The sequence below is a fragment of the Coenobita brevimanus genome, chromosome 76 (assembly GCF_032717465.1).
Source record: "Coenobita brevimanus isolate Jiangsu-jjx chromosome 76, ASM3271746v2, whole genome shotgun sequence".
Classification (NCBI taxonomy): domain Eukaryota; kingdom Metazoa; phylum Arthropoda; class Malacostraca; order Decapoda; family Coenobitidae; genus Coenobita; species Coenobita brevimanus.
In genome coordinates this window covers 7,375,991-7,398,948 of record NC_137029.1, presented here as the reverse complement: position 1 = coordinate 7,398,948, position 22,958 = coordinate 7,375,991, and the positions used below count along the sequence as shown (strand labels likewise).

At 41.5% G+C, this 22,958-nt stretch overlaps 1 protein-coding gene and 2 non-coding genes across 5 annotated transcripts in view; all 3 read left to right on the top strand.

Moving 5' to 3' along the window:
• The first annotated feature begins 4,974 nt into the window (after positions 1–4,974).
• Clc (clathrin light chain) overlaps positions 4,975–22,958 on the top strand; it is a 74,183-nt gene continuing 56,199 nt past the window's right edge. For all 3 annotated transcript variants that reach the window (XM_080279023.1, XM_080279022.1, XM_080279021.1), the window contains exons 1-3: positions 4,975–5,032; positions 6,007–6,158; positions 12,750–12,851. In XM_080279023.1, the coding sequence (XP_080135149.1) occupies positions 6,008–6,158; positions 12,750–12,851 (253 nt within the window). In that variant the 5' untranslated portion in view covers positions 4,975–5,032; position 6,007. The remainder of the gene's footprint in view (positions 5,033–6,006; positions 6,159–12,749; positions 12,852–22,958) is intronic.
• Positions 7,543–7,661, top strand: LOC145408321 (5S ribosomal RNA). Its single transcript, XR_013898911.1, has one exon. It is a non-coding gene; the product is annotated as a 5S ribosomal RNA (ribosomal RNA).
• On the top strand, positions 10,794–10,912 carry LOC145408316 (5S ribosomal RNA). The gene has a single exon (XR_013898906.1). It is a non-coding gene; the product is annotated as a 5S ribosomal RNA (ribosomal RNA).

Below are 22,958 nucleotides of genomic sequence, written 5' to 3'. Positions count from 1 at the left end.
CATGCTACCGCTTAGGGTTCCTTCTGTATTAAGGGAGACCCAAAACAGCAAATAAATAGATAGATAAATAAACAAGTTTACAATACCATTTTACAGTAGATCAAAATGTAGTGGACTAATAATAATGATAAAAAGAAAGAGCCTGTGTCTGATACAGGCCAAACTACGATCCCAGGTCATCGACAACAATTACGAACTTCTGACTAGAAAAATGTCATAACTACCTCCCGATTCTATGATTTAAAGCAATACTTGAAATATACTTCTTGTATAAAGCACTATAAAATGTTTGGGTCCAGTATAGCATTTTTTTCCCCCCCGACCCTAAGCTATCGGACCCACAAATATAATCCCACTTAGGGCCCCCTGAAGGCTAGAATTGGAATTGTCCGAACATGCAGTGTCTCACTGTGTTTCCGAGGTCGTTGCTCATTGTTCCCTTATAAATATCGTAATGAAGTGCGAAGCAGTAGCCTATGTACTTCTGCATCTGTACAGTACGAAAGACAGTTTAGTAGGTGTGGAATTACTGATTTAGAGGTTGTACAATAGACTGCACATTGCTCCTTGTGAAAGATGGTATATTGCAATCACCAAATAAAATTCCATGTGTTATCCTGCTGAATTTTCTTAACCCCGACTTCAGTGGGGGGATTGAGTCTCTCTCTCTCTCTCTCTCTCTCTCTCTCTCTAGTTATATATATATATATATACCGGGTATATATGTATATACTGTGAAAAAAGAGCCGCGATGTTTGTTTGTTTATCCTTCAATCACGCCCAAACCAAGGGCCAGAGACCCCCAGACCCATATATATTCTGAACCAGAGTGTCCGAGGATGGTTTTAGGGGGGGGGGTCAAATTTCAGATCTGGGTCATCTGAGGTCACCGGTAGAGTGTTCGCCTTTTTGGCCTGGGTAACGCCGGGTACCCCTGCAGCCTAATTTTTGGTATGGAGACTCACATGACCTCCAGTTCAGACATAGGCTATATGAAGTTGACCTCCGACGTCATTTGAGGTCACAGGTTGGGGGGTCATATGAGGTCACCCGAAACAGTAAGCAAGTGCGCTGCTTCTGTCTGCGAAAGATGAAATAGAATGTTCCTGGACATCTTATAATCCCGCTTCAAAAGCGTAAGAGGTACAGTACATAGTTTTTCTGGAATAAAAAGAAGCATTGAACTAGAAGAAACAGGATTAGTGTTCGCTTTTTTCCCTGCTAATATATATATATATATATATATATATATATATATATATATATATATATATATATATATATATATATATATATATGGTGATACGCTCTCTTGAGCTGGTTGTGAAGCAGCAGCGCACAACACTAGAGCTGCGAGGCAACAAGCAGTGTTGGAAAATTAATGACCCTGAGGGAGTAATTAGTGGCAAACTGCAGCTGTGAGGTTGAGCGATTATAGTGGAACTTAAGGATGGAGGGAAGGCAGCGCTGAGCACAACACTCCCCCCCCCCCTTTGACCTGGGGGAAGGGTCAAGGAGGTCTGGGCTGAGAGAATGAAAACCTACAGGCTGTTTGTTTTCACCTTAGGAAACTGATCTAAGTTCACAGCTTCAACGCTAAGTTGTGGTTGCATGAAGTTCGATGAGCCTTAGTAATGAGACAGGAATGAGCCCTTTTGGCTACTGGTCAGACTACCTTCCTATCTAACTACAACTGGTCGTCAACTGAGCTGAGAAGGGTAATGGATTTACTCTTTGTAATACACCTTCACATGATGTTGTAGCTCTTTGTAATATACCTTCACATGATGCTGTAGCGGTTCCGGGACTAAATTCACAAACACACTGACAATCGGTTCCCTGTCGTAACTATGAAATATTCCCAAGAATGACAAGGGAAAATGAGAGGACAGCAAAATCTTACCATGTTTCTTATTGCTCCTACAAAATCATATCTTGCTTATGGGAGGGTAATAATCGTAAAATATATTTGTTTTAGCAGGAAGGACAAGAAAACAAGAGTGCAGAATCTTCCCATGTCTCTAGTTTTTCATTTTAAAAAAGTAAGGAATAAAAATCACGCCAGGGAAACGATCGTAAACACATTGGAAAATCCTCTTGGGCACAACGCGGCCACATCCACACTGCGAAGTAAAAATTAATAAATAAAAAACTGAATAAATAAATAAATACATAAATAAAGGAACAGAAAGCATTTGCCGATCCATAGATGAGCGGGAGTCCAGGATGATCATACCTCCCTTTTTAGCACATATGCCTTTTTTTTCCTGCGACATGAAATGGGCAGTATCGATGAAACTTTGCAGTTACATTGTAAAAATCGTGTACTTTTGCGCATATATATATATATATATATATATATATATATATATATATATATATATATATATATATATATATATATATATATATATTGCATTTTTACTGAAATTCAATATATAACTGAAAACCTCCTCCTTTTAACAAATGCTGGTTCCAGCCCTGGAGAGAGAATAATAATTTCACATGAACAGTAGTATAGAAATTGTGATCGTCAAGGAACCAGGGAAACTTAGGATCAGAATGGCAAGATCTGATGAGTGATGGTATGAGGAAGTGAAAAGGAATGGTATCAGTAAAGCATGGAAGCGAAACTTACAACAGAAGTTTGGAAGGAGAGCACTTACCGTGTAATGAAACTAGGCCTGTTGAAATGATAGACGTGGGATGAAGAACAACAAGCAAAACTGTAGCAGAACTGAAGGCTGTAGATAACACAAGGAGGAAACAGTGAGATGGACAGTTGGCAATGGGAGGTGCATATTATGACTGCAACGCAAAACACATAAAAGCTACTACAGAGGTTTAGAAATAGGACCTCCCCCCAAATGCTGCTTCCCCCTCCGTTTACAGTTCAGGATTATTTCATGTGTGAACACTGCAGCATTCTTTTTCCCTCCTCCCTAATATGGTTTGGCCCTACTTTACCCCCTCTCCCTCCCCACTTATGGAGACTTGGCTACGTTGCTGTATAGAAGTAAACGAGTTTAACTCAGATCCCAACGATCCACACCGCTAAGTAATATCATCTGGTGTTACCAATTAACAATATTAGAGTGGTTTCGATCACAATAAGGTTAATGGTGATAGCATCAAGTGACTCACTGTCAGCTGAATAAAGCCATCTGGCGGCTGGAAAGAATTACTACAAAATATACGATCATGAGACAGTTAACTTCTGCAAAACAGTTTGCATATTGGACAACCTATCCTGGTACCAGCAGGGGAAAAAAAATATATGAAAATTAAATAATACTAAGAAATTTCCTGTTATATTCTATTAGAACCAGAGATCTTTCCTGAGGTACATAAAAGCGTCTGGTTGTAGCAAGAATGAAATGTAAAACTGTCACAGGAGTGAAATGGTTAAATATATGTTTCCCCAAGAAACGTTCCTTTTGTGACGTCCCACCAAACATGCACTTATAGCTAAGGAGGGGGTGGTGGCGAAGCCTGCTGAGGGGAGCAAGAAGTAGACCATTAAGGTTAAGCTACGGCCAGTTTCGTGTTACTTGATGGAACTGGGCAACTCTTAGCTTGAATGTCAAAGTTGTGGTTGGATGAAATTAGACGAGTCTTAAGTTATGTGGCAGAAATGCGTCTCTTTGGTTACTACTAAAATTAACCCTCCAGTCCGACAACACCTGGCCATCATCTAAGCAGAAAGGCTTCGTCAGGTTAAGACAGGCCTAATAAACGTCCTTTAGTTTCTCACTGACCACGTGGTTCTTGCTTAAATCATCGCTTCCCATTATATTTCTTTAGTTGGACTTTTCTGTCTAGAAAGGCTGTAGCTAGTTTTTTCCGATCCTGGTTCTGAGGCATCATTTAGGGGGGTCATGAAGAGAAGCCAGTAGGTCCTCTGAGTCCCGTTGATACATGTCTGGCCGGCAATCTGACCACTGTGGGTACCCTGGCCATTAGGCCAACAAGTCCCCAACTATGAACACCAACATATCTGCAATGTATACTGTACTGTGGTTGCACGTTCTCACGGTTCGATGAGGAAGCTGACTGCAATTCCATCCTCGTCAGAATCGTGGGTACCCGGCAAGTATGGCATAATGGGTTACAAAATAATTGCAGAGTGGCTAAAGAATATGCCCCATATAGTGACTGAATTGGAGGAGAAATGTGGATGAGTCATGGAGACGTACAAGGCCTTTAGAATGCTTAAACTGCTGGAACTGCCTCATCCGTCATGAAGATATGGCCTTTAGTTAAACATTGACCCATCTTGTAGAAAAGATATATGTATTTGGGAGGTAACTTAGTGCAAAGATGGAAACCAATAGGGTTAAGCACACATGCAGGTGATGGAGAGGTTGGAAGGTGATTGGCCCTGGGTGAATACAAACTGGCTTATGCAGGGCTGTGACGAGATGATGGTCACCCTTAGAACTTTGGCCACTGGGCAGGGTGTAGTAGACAAGCAGTTCTTATGGGACCCGCCTTCGTTCCCCTTTTCTTTATCATGCTCTCCTCTGATGCTGAATTGAGTGGTCCTGGAAAGTGGAAATAGCCCATGCAGCTTGCGCATAGTGGCTGACATAGTGGCGTGGAACACTGGGATGTCGGTGAAACAAATAAGTCCCATAAAATGAAGTGGGAGAGACCGTCTGTCAGTGACGTATATTAGGCTGGTTTTGCTGCTGCTGCTGCTGCTGTTGATGATGATGGCCATATAAATAACTGGTCGAAAAAAAAAATAATAAGTACTAAAGGAACTTGTGTGACAGTTATAAAATCCGCAGACCTTTTAGCTACCGACTGCATAGGAGCAATATTTGCTCTGTAGAATATAAAAATGTTGATAGCTTTTTCTTTCAATTTATGTCTAAATTTCCATCCTGTAGAATTATTATTATTACAAGCTATATTTCTCCACACTAGATTACTTAAGTGTAAATTAAAGTAAATGTGGATTATGGATGTGGAAGACGCTGAGGGGAGGAGCTGTCAGACTGTACGGTGTTTACATCTAGTTGTTTAGGTATTAACTTGTGAATTTCCGTATCTTCGTTTATCTGTTTGCTCGCATTCATTTACGAAGTGATAATACACTTACAAAATCTGACCCAGATACTGAAGTTTGGCCCGTAAAAGTTCAGTTTTAATTGTGGAATGGCATGACTTGCTCCAGATTTCGTCACTGCCGATATCCCAGCAGAGTTACTTCTGAATAATAATGTTTTTTACATGAATAATAGTTTTTTCTTTCAGCTGGTGATAACAGTTTCTCAAAAAATGCATAATTTCCCAGATACAGCCCTTCCCCTATAGGCTGGGAGGTTTTCTCCATAATATTGCAATATACAGAACATGTATAACAACCACTTCCATTTGAGCAGATAAAATAATACGGTATGTAATAATTGACTGCAGTATCGTAAGTCTGATTTCCAAACCCACCAAAACCGAGGATCGAGGCAATTGGTGGATGCCTAGAATACAAATTAAGGTATATTTTTAGAAGTAACCAACATTATTTTTTTAAATTATTTTTTGGGTTTCTGATGGAAAATAGTGTGTTCTAATTAATTTTGACCTTCATTTTTGGGGGAAAGTCCCCCTTTTGGAATTTTGAGTAAGATTTCCAAAAGTGGGTTTATCCCCCAAAATCAAGATCAAAAAACACTATTTTGCATTAAACTAAACCTAACCTAACCTAGGCCTGACCTAAGGCTCGAAATAGACCAAGTGCACACGCTTGCACCAGCCAGTATGGTGCGACATTCATCCGCTACTAAGCGATAGCCTGACCTAAGCCTCTACATGATTACCCCTACAAAATTCTCTCCCCCAACTTGAACTAGGCTTAAAAGGTAAGTCTTAGTTAGAATAGTTCAGGGAGGTAACGTAATGAAAATCGGTGATGTTGGTTAATTCCAAAGGTATACCCAAATTCTGTATACCCATTTCTGATTGATGTTACTATTCCAGTGCAATGTCATGATCATTTAACAGAATGGATGGCTTTGGTGATAATTTCGTGCCTCCTACGGAAGTGGACCCTGCTGCAGAGTTCCTTGCCCGGGAGCAGGATCAGCTAGCCGGCCTTGATGATGATATTGTTCCACCTACCAGTGTATCACCAAACACCGTTCAGCCACAGCCAGGTCAGTCAGTTCAGCCATTTTCCAGCCATACCTTTCTTTTGCTTTTTCCTCAAGACTCGTGCCACATCACTGGTGCCACTGTGCTTCTGCCACAACACTCCCATCACCATTATGCTCATATCACAGCACTCCAATCCTCACTGTGCTCATGTTGCAGCACTCCTGTCCCTACTATGCTCATGTCACTACACTCCTGCCTGACGGTGCTAATGTCATTATACTCCTGCCTCACAGTGCTCATGCCACAACTAGCCTGCCCTCATTGCTCATCCCACTACACTCGTGCCCCCACTGTGCTCATGCCGCAACACTCCCACTAAGGCTACTCTCTTACAGTGCCACCATGTTAATGCTCCTACTACAGTACTACACTTTTACTACCACCACACCTCAGTCTTCACTTACCACACCTGATGCACCTCTCATTGCACCAGTCCACATCAATCCAGTTCCAGATAATACTGTACTACGCTCCTGAAGTCATCTCATCATTCTTTAAACCCATCAGACCAAGGATATCATTTTATATTAATTTTGACCAACACAAGATCATGTTTTTCATGTATTTAGTTATTTTTCAGTTCAAAAGAGACCTCTTGGAGGAATAGAAGTTAAAAATGATCTCCATTACTATTCAGGTCAATGATGCTTTTTTTTTTTTTTTTTTTTCTGGCTTTCACAAGGCAATTTTATTCATCTCAGGTGGGACTGCACAGGCTGAAAGTATTGGTATACTACTGCTTTCCACTATCACATTTATACTGTACCTGATGCTCTTCACAAATAACTTTAACTTTTGTTTTTTCCATTTATTTGTGTGATGACCACCATATGGTGATGGTGAAAGTCAAGGTTCAAATGAAATGGAGGAGTAGGAGAAGAGAAGAGAAGGACAGGAGAAAGTAGTACATACAAGGAGGGTAGAAAGGTTGTGAGAGGATGGAAAAAAGGAAGAATATAAGAGAGAAGTGGAGGAGTGATTGTGTAAATATAATTTGGAGCAGGTGGGGGACGTCGAAGATGTAGGCAAGATACACGTATTCACAGAAGAAATCTGTGCAGCATGTGAGGTGGTGTGTGGGGTGAAGAGAAGATGAAAGAGAGTTCAAGGAACAGCATGGTGGAATGAAGAGGTGAGACAAGCTGTGACGAAAAAGAAGAAAGCATATACCGGTGCCCGGTAGTGAGTGGATGAGAAATGGGCAGGGAGGAAGTTGAAAGATGGAAGAGAGTTATATGCTGAGAGGAAGAGAGAGGTGAAAAGATTAGTAAGGGAGAGTAAGAAGAGAGTGGATGAGGAATTTGGAAGGAATTTTAGTGTAAAATGGAGGGAACGTAAGAAAATGTTCTGAAATGGGGTAAAAAGAGATAGACAGGGTGATAAAGAAGTGGCCATGCCACGTTGAGTACACCGCTTCCCATCCGATCAGCGAAGTTAAGCAACGTTGGGTCTGGTTAGTACTTGGATGGGTGACCGCCTGGGAACACCAGATGCTGTTGGCATCCCTACGTGTCAAGTGGGGTTGGTGGAGGATTAGTGCCCCTCCCTTTAAAACAATTAACTCTAAGCCCTTGGCCACCCCATTTGGGATACATGACGTCTGGCAATGGATGGATGGATGGATAAAGAAGTAATCCAGGGAGTGAAAGATAAAAATGGTAGATTGCTGGTGGAGAAGGGAGAAAATGTGTACAAATGGAGAGAACGCTTTAAGGAATTGTTGAACATAGAGAATGAAAGTACTGTAAGTATAAAGGACTGGGAGAAGGAGGGAGGTGAGAAGAGAAGAAGAAATCAGTACAGTAGGATGGAAGTAGTGGAGGTAATGAAGAAACTCAAAATGGGGAAAGCCCCAGGAATTGATGGACTGTGTGGTGAAATGCTGAAGCATGGAGGAGAGATAGTATTAGAATGGATATGGAAGATGTGCAGATTGGCCTGGGAGGAAGTTAGAGTCCCAGAGGATTGGAAGTCATTTTTCATTCATTCATTCATTGCCAGACGCCTTGTATCCCAAACATGGTGGCCAAGGGCTTAGAGTTAATTGTTTTACAGGGAGGAGCACTAATCCTCCACCAACCCCACTTGACACGTAGGGATGAGTCAGTTATAATTATTCCCCTGTACAAAGGTAAAGGGGAAAAAGAGGTGTGTGGTAGTCATAGGGGCATTTGTCTGCTTAGTGTATTAGGAAAAGTATATGGTAGGATACCGGTATGTATTGATAGAGTTAGGGAAATAACAAAGGAAATAGTTGGAGAAGAACAGGGAGTTTTAGGAAGGGAAGAGGTTGTGTAGATCAGATATTCATTCTTAGGCCTTTAGTGGAAAAGTTTCTAGAGAAGGGAAAGAAGTTGTATGCAGCCTGCATGGATTTGGAGAAAGCATATGACAGGGTGAATAGACAAGGAATGTGGTAAGTATTAAAAATTTATGGAGTTAATGGGAAGTTGTTGAATGCCGTAAAGAGTAGCTATGTATGAGGGTGCTAAGGTGCAGGGTGTGTAGGTAGTGAACTGAGTGAATTTTTCTATTTGATTGTTGGATTGAAACAAGGATGTGTCATGTTCCCATGGTTGTTCAGTATGTGTATGGATGGGGTTATAAAAGAGGTACCGTACAAGGTAGGGCAGTGGATGTTGGAGCGACCCTACTGAGAGAGGGCATCTCTGTACTTTTGTTTGCAGATGATACTGTATTGTTAAATGAAGACAAAAGGGAACTGCAAGGCTCGGTGAATGGGTTTGGGAGAGTGTGTTAGAAATGGAATACAAAGGTGAATGTAGGGAAGAGTAAAGTTATGGTTTGAGAGAAATGAAGCCATTGAATGTGCAGTGAGGCTGGATAAGGAAGAAATGGAAAATGTGAGTGCGTTAGGCACTTGGGTAGCGTGATGAGTAACGATGGAGGTTTAGAGGCTGAAGTGCTTTAAAGAGTGCAGCAGGGAAGAAAGGTTGTTTGTTCTTTGAAAGCAGTGATAAGGAACAGGGAATTGAGCATAAAAGTAAAAACGTTACTTCATGACAGTACTGTATTGTGATACCGGTACCAACTTTAATGTATGGAAGTGAAGCTTGGACCTTGTTGGAAGGACACAAGTCAAGAGTGAGAGCTGTGAAAATGAGTTACTTGAGAGGAGCATGTGGAATTGCGTTTAGAGACAGGCTGACAAATGAAGAAGTGGAGGCACGTTGTGGTGTGGATGTGGATGTGATAGAAGGCTTTAAGAGAAACACGTTGAGGTGGTTTGACCATGTGGAGAGGGTGGAAAACAAGCGACTAGTGAGGAGAGTGTGTGCGAGTGAGGTGGAGGGGGGGAGAAAGAGGGGGAGGCCGAGGGTGAGATGAAGGGGTGTAATGGAGAGGTATATGAGAGAGGGGGGTGTAAGGTGGGAGCTGGGCAGTGAAATGGCATCAAACAGGGTGACATGGAGGTGATTTGGTAGTGGCCACCTATTATGGGATTGAGATGTTTGGCAATAGATAGATGAATAAGGTTGGAAGTTTGGAGGATGAAGTGCTTGAAAGGGTAGCTACAACAAGGAAGAAAGGTTGCTGGTTCTTTGAAAACAGTGATAAGAAATAGGGATATGAGCATGGAAATAAAAATGTCATTGCGTGATAGTGTTGTGATACCAGCTCTAATGTATGGATGTGACGCTTGGACCTTGTTGGAAGGACACAAGTCAAGAGTGAGGGCAGCGGAAATGAGGTATTTGATAGGGGCTGATGTAGTGCTGCCTACTTCTTCCTTAGCCTTTATCATTCTTTTTCTGTGCCTGCCCTCCTCTCTTCCTATTTCTCCCATCTTTCCTGTCACTACTTGTTGCTTTTCTTTCCATTACAGATGGCTTTACATTGAGTGACAAGCCAAATGGTTTCCTGTAAGCCAAGAAACCATTTACAATGCTGGGTGGTAACCATATAACCAAACCATACGTGCTCCCTACGTGTCAAGTGGGTTGGTGGAGGGTTAGTGCCCCTCTCTGTAAAACAAATAACTCAGAGTCAAATGGCCACCCCGTACGGGATGATGGCGTCTGGCATTAGATAGTTAGATAGAATGTGGAGTTACTTGGAGAAGCAGACTGACAAATGAGGAAGTGCAGGAGTGTTGTGGTGTGGATGTGGATGTGATAGAGAGTGTTAGGAGAAATACATTAAGGTGGTTTGGCCATGTGGAGAGGATGGAGAGCGAAAGACTTGTGAGGAGAGTGTATGTGAGTGAGGTGGAGGGGGGGGAGGAAGGGGGAGGCTGAGGATGAGATGGAGGGTTGGAGTGGAGAGGTATATGAGAAAGGGGGATGTGAGCTGGGAGGAGGGCAGTGAAATGGTGGGGAACAGGGCAACATGGAGGCGATACGGTATGTTTGTGGCCATCCTGTATGGGATCAAGGCGTCTGGCAGTAGATAGGTAGAGACTTTCTACATGTTTTGTGTTCATTTTTTTTTTTTTTTTTAAATTAAACTTGTCCTACTTTATACAGCTGTTGTGCATCTTTATAAAGAATCCTTGTTTCTTGTATACTGTATGTTTCTAACATACAGTGTACAGGTAAAAAGGATTCTAACTCCCTAACATACTATGTTAGGAAGTTGCAAGAAACTATATTTAGACTATTAATTTAGCAGTTGCCAACGGCCATGCCACGTTGAGTACACCGCTTCCCGTCCGGTCAGCGAAGTTAAACCACGATGGGTCTGGTTAGTACTTGGATGGGTGACCGCCTGGGAACACCAGATGCTGTTGGCATCCCTACGTGTCAAGTGGGGTTGGTGGAGGATTAGTGCCCCTCCCTGTAAAACAATTAACTCTAAGCCCTTGACCACCCCGTTTGGGATACATGGCGTCTGGCAATGAATGAATGAATGAATTTAGCAGTTTAGACTTAATTAGTACAGTACATACTGGTACTGTACCTATATACACACTAGGTGTACAGTGGGCCCTTGAATAGCGCTGATAATTCATACAGTACTGGCTGTTATTATGTAACTCCCATAACTGCAGAATGGGTAGACATTATAAAGGCCTGATCGCTCTGGCTGCTTGGCCAAAGTCACTTTTATTCCCCCCAATATCTCTACCAAAAAGTAGGTCACACTCCCTGGCAACATACAAATGGTATGAAAATCTACTTTTCACATAACAAACATACTGAGCACACACAACATACATAAAACACACACAGCACATACAGAATACATGCACTGCTCACCAGATACATACACAACATAAACAAAACACACATGGGAGCCAACTGCACTGGATTACAGTGACATGGTTGGCTCAAGCAAATCCCATGAGGAACTGACAGCATGCCGAGAAACACTGGTAGTGCAGTTGAAGTACAGATCTGTTGCCCATAGGAAGATAATAGTGGGATCTAAGTAGCCTTTAAACTGACACTACTAGCAGTTAATAATGTTATATAAATTAGTGATCATTTACTTGCAAGCAGTCTCTTTGCTGAAGATCTGGCATTAGCCACTGTGAAATCTTGAGTACACATATTGCATAGGGAAGTGTTCATCAAAATAGCATTTCAACTCAGCGTGCAAGGGATTTTCCCCTACTGTGTTCAGATTGCCTGGTGTTAGCCTGAAGAAGATCCTGTGAGCTTTGGTTACCTGGGAAAATTTTTCAGTTGACTCTGGATTGAACAAAGCAAAAGGAGAAACACTAGTAACTGAAGCATATCTCATAAAGACTAAAAATTATTGTGAATGAAAAATTAACAAGTGATATAACAGTATTGTTTATGACCTGTGTTTTTCATTAGAATAGTATTAGAATTAAGTTTTATGGTAAGATACATTAATTTCAGATGTGAATTTGATGCGGTATACAGTAATGTATTAGTATACTGTATTAATAAGGCAAAGGTTAATCAGTTCATTGGCTGTCTTGCATTTTTGGAAGTCATCTCCCTATTTTACTTTAATTATTGAGTTGGTGTAAATGTTGCATGTGTTGATTTGTGTTGCACATTGTATAAAAGTTGTAGTACCCCAAATGACAACTGCACTCTGTTCAGTACAGTAGTTCCATGTATTGACATGCATTGCCATTCTTTCTCAACAGTGTCCTCTTGTAATACTAATATGCTTTCTCTTCTCCATTGAAATACATTCTTCACTTAAATGACCATCTTTAGTGTCTGTGCCTGCCTTGACCCATGCAGAGTAGATTTTCATACTGAGACCCACTCCTCAACTCAGCCAAGAATTTCATTACAATATCAGTATCTTCCTAGGGGAGTGTCATTTGAAGGTTATTGCAGTAAATAGAATAATGGCTACAGTAATTATTATTTCACTTGTGCTTATTGAAGTATGACTGTTTACAATGCAAGAATGCTTCAATACATCACAATTTGTTGTTCTCAATGTATGGTTCTGCAGCTGCTTAAAAGATCCATTACCTATATATATCCAGTACGCAGTTTGAACTTGAAGTAAATTACTGGGTATTACATTCATCCTACTAAGTTGAGTTGAGGAGTGAGTGTTGCCTAGTGTTGTGTGGTGGGTATACGTGCTGGTGCCTGCATGAAACCCAAGTGCATGAAAGCCTCCTGCTCCCCCAGAGCTGGACGAGCAAGCTGATATCTTTGGGGCGGCTCCCACTACCATGGGCGGCCCTGAACTCGACAGCTTTGAGATGCTGGGCAGTGATGAGATGCCCCAAGGTTAGTGTCCTTATGAGGCCAAGCATTTATTTACTTGGCTGTGGGCAAAGTTGAGGAAGGAGATATTTGTATCACTTGTATTTCCCAGTGCTGTGTTTACCATATGTGTAGTGAGGTCACTTCACTTTTTTTTTTTTTTTTTCTTCCAGAATCCAACAGCTCATATGTTTTCAGATGAACCTCTTCCTTTCTCTGTGCCTCCAAGATCCTCCTTTTATAAGTGTTGATAAAGGAGAATTGAGATTGCTGGTATGAAATTATTTTAGGTCGATTTTCTTCTCTGTAAAGTACTACACAGTTTGTTTAAATAGGGTAGCTTTATGTGATAGAGTATCAGGTTTTGCACATTGGTTCCCATTGATATTACAAATTATAGATACTATATTTATTATTATAATTCTTCTTATTCATTCATTCATCATCTAATCCTGCGTTGCCCCATAAGGAGCGTAGGAGCCCAGGGCTAGCTGACATTTAAGGTGTGAGTGACCAGCTTCACTCATCCCTGAGTGACATTATGTGAGCAATAAACGCTAACCACCCTTTGGATATAAACCAACACAGGCTTAGTCCAATTGGGGCACCTTAATTGCCCACTAAACTACCAGGCACCATAATTTGGTTATATGGTTACCACCCACCATAGTAAATGGTTTCCTTGTGCGCAGGAAACCTTGGCCTGTCACTCAGTGTAGAGTCACCGATAGACAGAAGGAAGAGAAAAGAATGAAGGAAAGAAAGACAGAAAAGGAAGGTTATTATTATTATTATTATAGTGTCGTTATTATTATTATTATTATTATTATTACAATTATGATTTTTCTTCTTATTTTTATTATTATTATTACTGTTGTTATTATTATTATTATTATTACAGTATCATTCATCATCATCTAATCCTACATTGCCCCACGAGGAGCGGTCCCGACATTTAAGATGAGAGTGACCAGCCTCACTCATCCCTGAGTGGCATTACGTGAGCAATAAACCCCAACCACCCATTGGATATAAACCTTCACTGGCTTAATCCGACCAGAGCGCAATAATTACCCACTGAACCACCAGGTGCCAAAATTTAGTTATATGGTTACCGCCCAGCATAGGAAATGGTTTCCTGGTGTACAGGAAACCATTTGGCTTGTCACTCAGTGTAGAGTCACCCACAGGCAGAAGGAAGAGGAAAGAATGAAGGAAAGAAAGACAGAAGAGGGAGTGTAATGTTACCCGTAGGCAGAAGGACAAGGAAAGAATGAAAGAAAGGAAGACAGAATAGGATGGAAGGAAAGAAGGATGGAGGAGAGGAAAGGGCAGACACCCGACAGCAACACTACATCGAGTGAGTGGATGGTGAACTTCCCCACCTACCACATACAGTATCATTTATTATAATAATTATTATTATTTTTTATTATTAATTACTACTGCTTTATCTCTTATTTCTGTATTATTACTGTAGCAGGTTTCCACAGTATTACAGGCAGCTAACGCTAACTTAATGTGTATAAGTCAAATGAGTTTGATGTGCACTGCTTTAACTTTAATGAAAAGAGGATTATCTGACCTTATTTCTCAGACCAGATTGCTGCAGCAGTTGTTGAAGTAGTTTCATATATTGGTCCAGTACTTTCTTAATGCATTGTATTTAACATTTTTGTGCTCCTCTGATGTGTCTTTAAATATTGATGATTCTTTACATTTGTTAATGTGTATGGTACATGGAGGCATTGTTGATTATTCTATTTGGACTCATTGGTTTACCATATTTTCGTTGTTGTATCACATACTGGATCTATCCTGTTAGGTTCCATAACCTTTCTTTTGTGCCTAATAAATTTTATTTATTTTTCCTCGTAATTTTTACCTTTCAGCAGCAGCCATTCTGCATGTTTTGGAAAGGATGTTTTCTAATCTTAAAAGGCATGTGCTGTAGTAATGATTATTTAAAGGCCAGATTCCTGGCAAAATGGTCCATAAGCATGGTTATTGAAATTGATATGGAATGTCATAGCATTTTTTTAGCACTTTATGGTGATGGATTTAAATTTTTTGTAGAGTTTGCATCAATATGAGTCCCTTTAACCCTTTTGCTACCTTGGACACATGTGGGTATTTTAATCAGGGTAAATCCAGACCATTGTATTCAGCATAGAGATTTCAAGCAGTCCAAAGATTAATCAAGATGGTTTTTAACTCTCTGACTGCCAGAAGTTTCCTCAGCTAAGTTAAATTGTCATGTGGTAGCCTGTGTAAAGTAGTGTGTCCTTACAATACAAAAAGGATAATGAAAGGTGAGTAAGTTTTGTGATGCCATGATTTGAGGATTTTTAGCCAGTTTTAGTAATCAAGACTCTGTTTACTGTGATGAATAATGCAGCTGATGTCTAGGCAGCAGCACTGTTTGTTCTTGTTGCTGGCTTGGTATGCTGAATGTTATTGAATAGCTGATTCGATTACCTTTAGTCTTGGTCTTTTTGTAAAGGATTTGTCCGGAATTAAGACTGATGTGATGCTATGGTGTTTATGGTAATGTTCCTTAGTGTGACTCAGTGAATTGTTCATTGCTGTTGCACAACTCAGGTTCTTATAATATAAGAACATCACACATTCTTGTCTCACTCCTGCGTTGATATTAAACCTCTTACTCAGACAACCACCAACCCACATACAGGCGTCACCAGTCACCACCATCGTCAAACTTTCAACAACATTCAACAGCTTTTCATCCTTATCACACATGTACCAAACCTTCCATAATCACTCTTTATTTAGGTGGTCATATGCATTTTCTAAAATCTAGACTCTTATAAGAGTTAACTAAACTTACATCTGGTTTAACAAGTACAGTACACTGTACTATCATTCCTTAATCAGTAGTAATCTATTTCTAAAGAAAGAACAAGAGATTGTATTCCGTATCAGAACTTCTCTTAAGTTTTTCTCATTCATATATTATATGAATGAGAAAAACTTAAGAGAAGTTCTGATACGAAATATAATATCTTGTTCTTTCTTTAGAAATAGATTACTGTACTACTGATTATGGAATGATAGTACAGTGTACTGTACTTGTTAAACCAGATGTAAGTTTAGTAACTCTTAAAAGAGTCTAAATTATAGAAAATGCATATGTCCACCTAAATAAAGTGATTATGGAAGGTTTGGTACATGTGTGATAAGGATGAAAAGCTGTTGAATGTTGTTGAGAGTTTGACGATGGTGGTGACTGGTGACGCCTGTATGTGGGTTGGTGGTTGTCTGAGTAAGAGGTTTAATATCAACGCTGGAGTGAGACAAGAATGTGTGATGTCCGCTGGACTGTTCATTACATATGTGCATGGGGTTACTGTACAAGAGAGTTTGTTGTTGTTGCTTAACCCTGGTCTGTCTGGCTGAGCAGACCCATTGACCAGAGGTAAGCAACTTCTTCTGTGGGGCCATCCTACAAGTACAGTGCAGTACTTCATCTAGGGAACCAACACTCCATTGTGATAGAGAGCTCCTCACCAGGGTTGGACAAGGATCCTTTCCCATGGCAAGTTGCAGGGAAATACCTGTATGAGGAGGTTTGGCTTCCAAGTAGGCACTGAAGCTGCTTCACCTAGGGTAAACAGTACTACCATATTTAGGCATCCTGTCAACACCTATTAGAAAGGTAAAAATGAATATGGAGAGAGGGATGAGGAAAGTAAGGAATGGTAGAGGGTGCAGTATCTTAAATCTAATGTATGTTGATGATTATACTTAATAATAGTGAACCAGAGCATTGCGAATTATTACAGAGTTTTGTTGATGTGTATGACCATCATGCTGTGAAAATAAATTAGACTAGAATAAAATGATGGTTGCTGAAAGAGAAAGACAGTGACTCCCAGTGTGATGTTCTGGTGAATAGAGAGAGACCTTAGTTGATGAAAGAGTTTAAGTCTTGCCCCATATTGATGTGAATGTAGAGGCATCTGCACTTGGAAGTGTGAAACATGTTCAAATTAGCAAGCATGCTAATGTTGTTATTTTAGCCAAAAGAAGAAGTGTGTCATCCCACTTGCCTAATATTAATGCACACTTTGAAATGATCCATCTCATTTCGGAAGTTGCATAATAAGCGATCAGTTTAGTGGCTGTTGGCATATGGCAAAACATAGCAGGTAATACACTTGCCTTTTGTTTTTTGTTTTTTCCCTCTGTTTATTGCTTCTTTGCTCTTTTCATCAGTATATTAGAAATATCATTTGAGTAGCACCTGTTACTCTTTCGTAGTCTATTTAGTGATGTATGTTGGGCCACTGTAGCTTTGATAATTTATGGGATATTGCACGTATGGTGTTCAGTTTGATGCTTTTTTGCTTTTTTTTTTCAGCAGTATGGTTGCAGAGTTTTTTAAAAAGTTGCTTAAATAACATACATTACTTTGCCATAAGCTTTCTAGGTATGTGTGTAGTTCATCTGTAGCATTAGCCTGTGGGCTGCATCATTGGAGTGTTGCAAAATTGCTGTGGATGTGGCAGTTCATCCAGTTTAGTGGCCATTACAAGCTTCATCACCATATAAGAAATGGCATGATACATATACTGGTACCCACAAAACATTTTTCCTCAACGCACCATAGTTTTGGAGTAGCTGTAGTCAGAAGTTTTTGAGTTGACGGGAAACTGACAACTAACCGAGTAGGTTTGACTACTGTACAGTTTGAGGCTGAACTAGTTGCCAATTAGCCCAGTCTACAATAAACTATGCACCATGCATTATTTTTGGTCATTATTTCAGTACTCCTTCGGGCCATCTCCTCCCTTAGCCACTGTTGGTATTGTATTTGATTTTATCATCAAGAACCAGCTCTGTGAACAGGTTTAAGCCTTTCTCAGTTGCTGATGTACAGTAAATGGCCCAGGAAGTACATGAATATTCTTCATAGTAACTACTGCAGTGCTTCTTTTGGGCTCACCCTTGGCGGTAGGGATTAGAGATGCTCGTAAGCCTAATATGTCATTAAATTTGCATGACGCTGCTCCCTCCAGAAGTTTTGTGGTTTGAGATGGGAGAAATCGTGCTTATAAGTTCCTTTGCAGTCCTCCAAACCTACCTCATAAGAGTTGTGTTGCAGCCAATGGGCTAATAGTTTCCAAGACAGTACAGTTTTGGTGCTCAGAATGGTACTTTTGTGCCATTTTGAAGAGTATGGTTGTGAAATTTAAGAAACATGGCTTAAGTACTTTTTTTTTTTTTTTTCTCAACAGTTTGTGAAAATCTACTGTAGCTTTGTGTTCCAAAGAAACACATATTGGGTGGTATTTGGTGCACATTTTGGCACTTTTTGGCTCTTATTAGCAATATGATTGTAAGTTTTGGGCAAAATCAAGTTAACACTTACACACTATATATATATATATATATATATATATATATATACTGTGTATATATATATATATATATTTATATATATACATATACTGTACTTTATAACTATTTGTATAGATCTGCCATAGCCTTAAAGCTGGAATGACACAGTTTGGGTGCCCTTTGGAGCTCAGGTTTAGGATTTTTGTTTTTTTTTTCAGCACTTTGGGGTATGAACTTTGAGAAAGTCATTTAACAACTTTGGTATTACTTTCCCATAAGCATTTCAGCAGTGGGCATTTATTCACTGTAGCTTTATTAATATCTGAAATGGCACAGTTTTGGTATTCAGTTTGCCACAATTTTTATTGTTTCAGTAGTATAGTGACAAAATTTTAGGAAGGCACTTAAGTAATGTTTGCTTCTTTTTCATACATTTTCCTCTGATATGCACAGAGAAAAAAAATCCTTACTTTTCCTAAGCTTTCTTACAGTGTGCATAGATTGGAACACGAGTTTTAATACCCTCCAGTTTTGATGCTGTGCTTGGTATAGGCATCCACACCGTAGTATTTTTGCATGTTTTGCCCATTTAGATAATTTATTTATATATCAATTTAAAAATGTTGATATTAATACAAGAAGGGAGGTTACTCAGAAAGTATTCTGACCAAGAATGTAAACATTTGTATTAGTACAGGAAGAGAAGTTTCTTATTCAGACCAAAAATGTAAACATTTGTATTAATACTGGAAGAGAAGCTTCTCAGAATATATTCGGACTGAAACGAGTGGATGGTGACCTGAGTGACTTCTTTGATGTAAATGGGGGACTGAAACAGGGATGTGTGATGTCCCCATGGCTGTTTAATATATTCATGGATGGGGTTATAAAGGAGGTGCAAGGTAGGGCAGTGGATGTGAGGGTGGCTCTAATGAATAAGGGTGAGGTGTGGGAGATTCCGGTATTGCTCTTTGCTGATGATACAGTATTGTTGAGTGAAGATGAATGGGAGTTGCAAGGTTTGGTGAATGAATTTGGGATAGTTTGTAAGAAAAGGAATCTAAAAGTTAATGTAAACAAGAGTAAAGTTATGGTGTTTGAGAGGAATGAAGTCACAGAATGCACAGTGAGGTTGGATGGTGAGGGTATGGAGAATGTGAGTGCATTCAAGTACTTGGGTGGTGTGATGAGTAAGGATGGAATTTTGGGGGATGAAGTACAGCAGGGTAGGAAGGTTGTTGGTTCACTGAAAACGGTGATGAGAAATAAGGAGGTGAGTATGGAAGTTAAGAAGTCACTGCATGATAGTATTGTGATCCCTACCCTGACAAATGGAAGGGAGGTGTGGACCTTGCTAGAGGGGAACAAGTCAAGAGTGAGATCAGTGGAAATGAGTTACCTGAGAGGAGCATGTGCAGTGACATGGATGGACAGGTTGACGAATGAAGAAGCAAAAGAACATTGTGGGATGGATGTGGATGTGGTTGAGGAAAGTAGGAGAAATACACTGAGGTAGTTTGGACATGTGGAGAGAGTGGAGAATACAAGACTGACTAAGAGGGTGTATGTAGGTGAAGTAGAGGGAAGGAGAGGGAGTGGGAGACCGAGGATGAGGTGGAGGGATGGAGTTGAGAGGTATATGAGGGAGGGGGGAGTGAGTTGGGGGGAGGGCAGTCAGATGGTGGGTGACAGAGTGACTTGGAGATATTTTGTCTGCAGCCACCCTTTGTGGGATTAGGGCGTTGGGCTATAATAGATAGATAGATAGATGGAAATCATGGAGGATGAAATGACTAGTCAGAATGTTTGTTTACAATTTCTGAAAGGGTTTATACTTGTGCCTCATTTTTTTTTTTTTTTTTTTTTTTACCCCTAAAACGCGGATCGTCGCTTTTGCGACGGTCGGCCCAAAGGGCAAGACGGCGGGTCGTCGCGTTTGCGATTTGAGTTAATTTTGAATAACCGCGGGCAAGCAGGCTCAAGCTGGTATTGTCTCTCAGTCCCGCCACCCGTGAGCTACTTTTAGCACACTTGACCTTTGTACTACTGACCTCGGTTGTTGCCAAGTCTCATTTTTTTTACCCACGGACGCACCGATGCGTGGCCCTCCCTCGTCGTGCGATATGGCAACGCGCGGATGGCTGATACGTGTCAATCTGCGCCGTCATCTCGCAAGCACTTTTTGCTATTGGGAAACGCTTGTTTCCCCAGTTGTCACACTGTCATTTTTTCGCGCGGTTTGCCCCAGATTAGCGTCAGTCCATGCAAATCTGCCACGGTGACACCATGTCAGGCTCTAGCTCTTCTAGTTCCGTGCCTTCTAGCCCTCCAAAAAAGGGTTTTGTTACCTCTACGCCCTTCAAAACTTTACAAGTGACTACCAAGGGGCTAAGTGACTCGGCCATAGCATCTGAACTGTTGAAAGCCTCTATGGACTACGGCAGTGACGTGGGTGTTTTGTCTAGCCTGGCTGAATCAGAGACACAATCGAGTGCTGATTCAGCCCCTGAAGTGATGATTTCTGTGCCCGAGGAAACTGTGACTGTGCCCAGCACCTCTACAGGGAAGGCCCTGGTGAAAAGGGGCCTCGAATATGGAAAGGGAGAGAAAAGGAAGAGGAGCAGAGACAGCAGTGCACCGCCATTGTCCACTACGCCACGCCACACCACCGCAAGCCCGCCACGTTCTCCCAGCCCTCTTCTCTCGTCCTCCTCGTCTGCTGTCCTGTCTCCTGAGTCATCGGAGTCTCCATCACCACCGAGAAAGGGAAGTAGACGAGCAATGTTACGTATGAGAGGTTATCGTAGGCCTAGTGTTCGTGTGAGTAAAGTTAAGTCCCCTAGGCTAACTCCCACTAGGCAACTCAGGAGTCACGCCACCGCGGGTGACCTTGACCCAAGCGATAATCTCCCTCCAACCACCACCACCACCACCACAACACCAACACGGCCTGGGATAACCTCTCCCTTACCTACTATTGCCCAGCCTGCCTCACCCACTCCCACACGACCTGCCTCACCCGCCGCCCCAAGCACCTCCCAGCCTAGGCAGGGAACTTTAGATGCTTTTGTGTGGTCAGAGGGATCAGATTTTGTGCCTGAAGATCTGCCCTTTGACGAAAGTGAGTGTGGACTTCAGGCTGACTTCCCTGTGGACGACGATGGTGAATGTGTTGACTACCTGTTGGCCTTCCTTGACGACGAGGTTATGGAGCACATCTGTACCGAGACCAACAGGTACGAGGGGCAATGTGCGCCAATTCGCGAAGAAGAAGGTGAGGCTGCGACGCCATCCACGTCGCGGATGGCATCATGGGTGCCTTTGACGATCCGCGAGCTTTTTGTATTTATTGCCTTGATGTTGCTTATGCCGCACAACTGGAAGCATAAGTTGGAAGAGTACTGGGGTTCTGACGAGCTGTGCCCAACACCAATATTCAATAAATACATGAGCCGCGATCGTTTTAGGCAGCTGATGACTTATCTTCACTTCGCGAATAATGATGAGCCTTCCCAAACTGACCCATTATGGAAAGTGAGGGGAATCCTGAACATGATCAAAGATAAGTTTACGAGGTTCTTGTGCCCTTTCAAGAAAGTCGTGATTGACGAGTCTTTGGTATTGTTCAGGGGCCGTCTTCGGTTCGTCCAGTACATTCCAAGCAAACGCCACCGCTTTGGAATCAAGTTTTTCGTGCTGTGTGACTGCAAGACGGGGTTCATCCTTGACTTCGTCATCTACACCACCAGCAATGTCGACTTGGATAAGACTGACCCCCTTGGATTCTCTGGTTCTGTGGTGAAAGTGCTTTTGGAAAAGTACTTTGGCGAGAATCATGTCCTGTATACGGACAATTATTATACAGCTCCAAAACTTGCCAAGTACCTTTCTGAACACGGCGTCGGCTCCTGTGGCACTGTCAGAAGTAACAGGGCACATTACCCTGCCTTCCCAGAGGCTGAAAAGTCAAAGCGGGGAGACGTGCACCTGAAGAAATCTGACAAGATGCTTGCGATCAGGTGGCATGATAAGAGAGTCGTGAACATGCTCACCACAGTACACAAGGGTGAAATGCTGGCAACAGGGAAGGTCGACAGAAGGACTGGCGAGCCTGTGATGAAGCCTGATGCTGTAATTGACTATAACGTCAATATGCGGCTGGTGGACAAGTCGGATATGATGATTGGAGAGATTGACTGTCTGAGGAAAAATCGTCGTTGGTACAGGAAGGTGTTCTTGCACTTGATTGACATGTGCATGTTGAATGCCTTCATCCTGTATAAAATCAAGAACAGGAAGCCAGCCAACTACTCTCTCAGAAGATTCTCCAAGACTTGTGTCTACCAGCTGCTTCAGCGTTATGGCCAGGTGCTTTCAACAGGTCCCAAACGCCACCCTCACACACCTCCAGACCGCCTACAGTGTATGGCCTACCTTCAGCGACACCGCCTGGAGCCACTGCCAGCCACTGCAAAGAGGGGGAAAGCACTGAGGAGGTGTCATGTGTGCAGCCACACTACCAGGCAGGAAATAACTTTTAGGCGCACCTCCTTGCAGTGCAAAGAGTGCAAAGTTCCCCTCTGTGCTTACCCGTGTTTTTTCGACTACCACAGCCTAAGTAGATTTTGAAAATAAGGGTAAAAATATTGGGAAAAATACTGAGAGTGACAGTGATAATATTGTTTAGTTTTCTTTTACGTGCTGACAGTGACAGCCTATGAGTGTAAATTAGTGTATGTACTTGTAAAAGCACTGACAGTTACAGTGTTT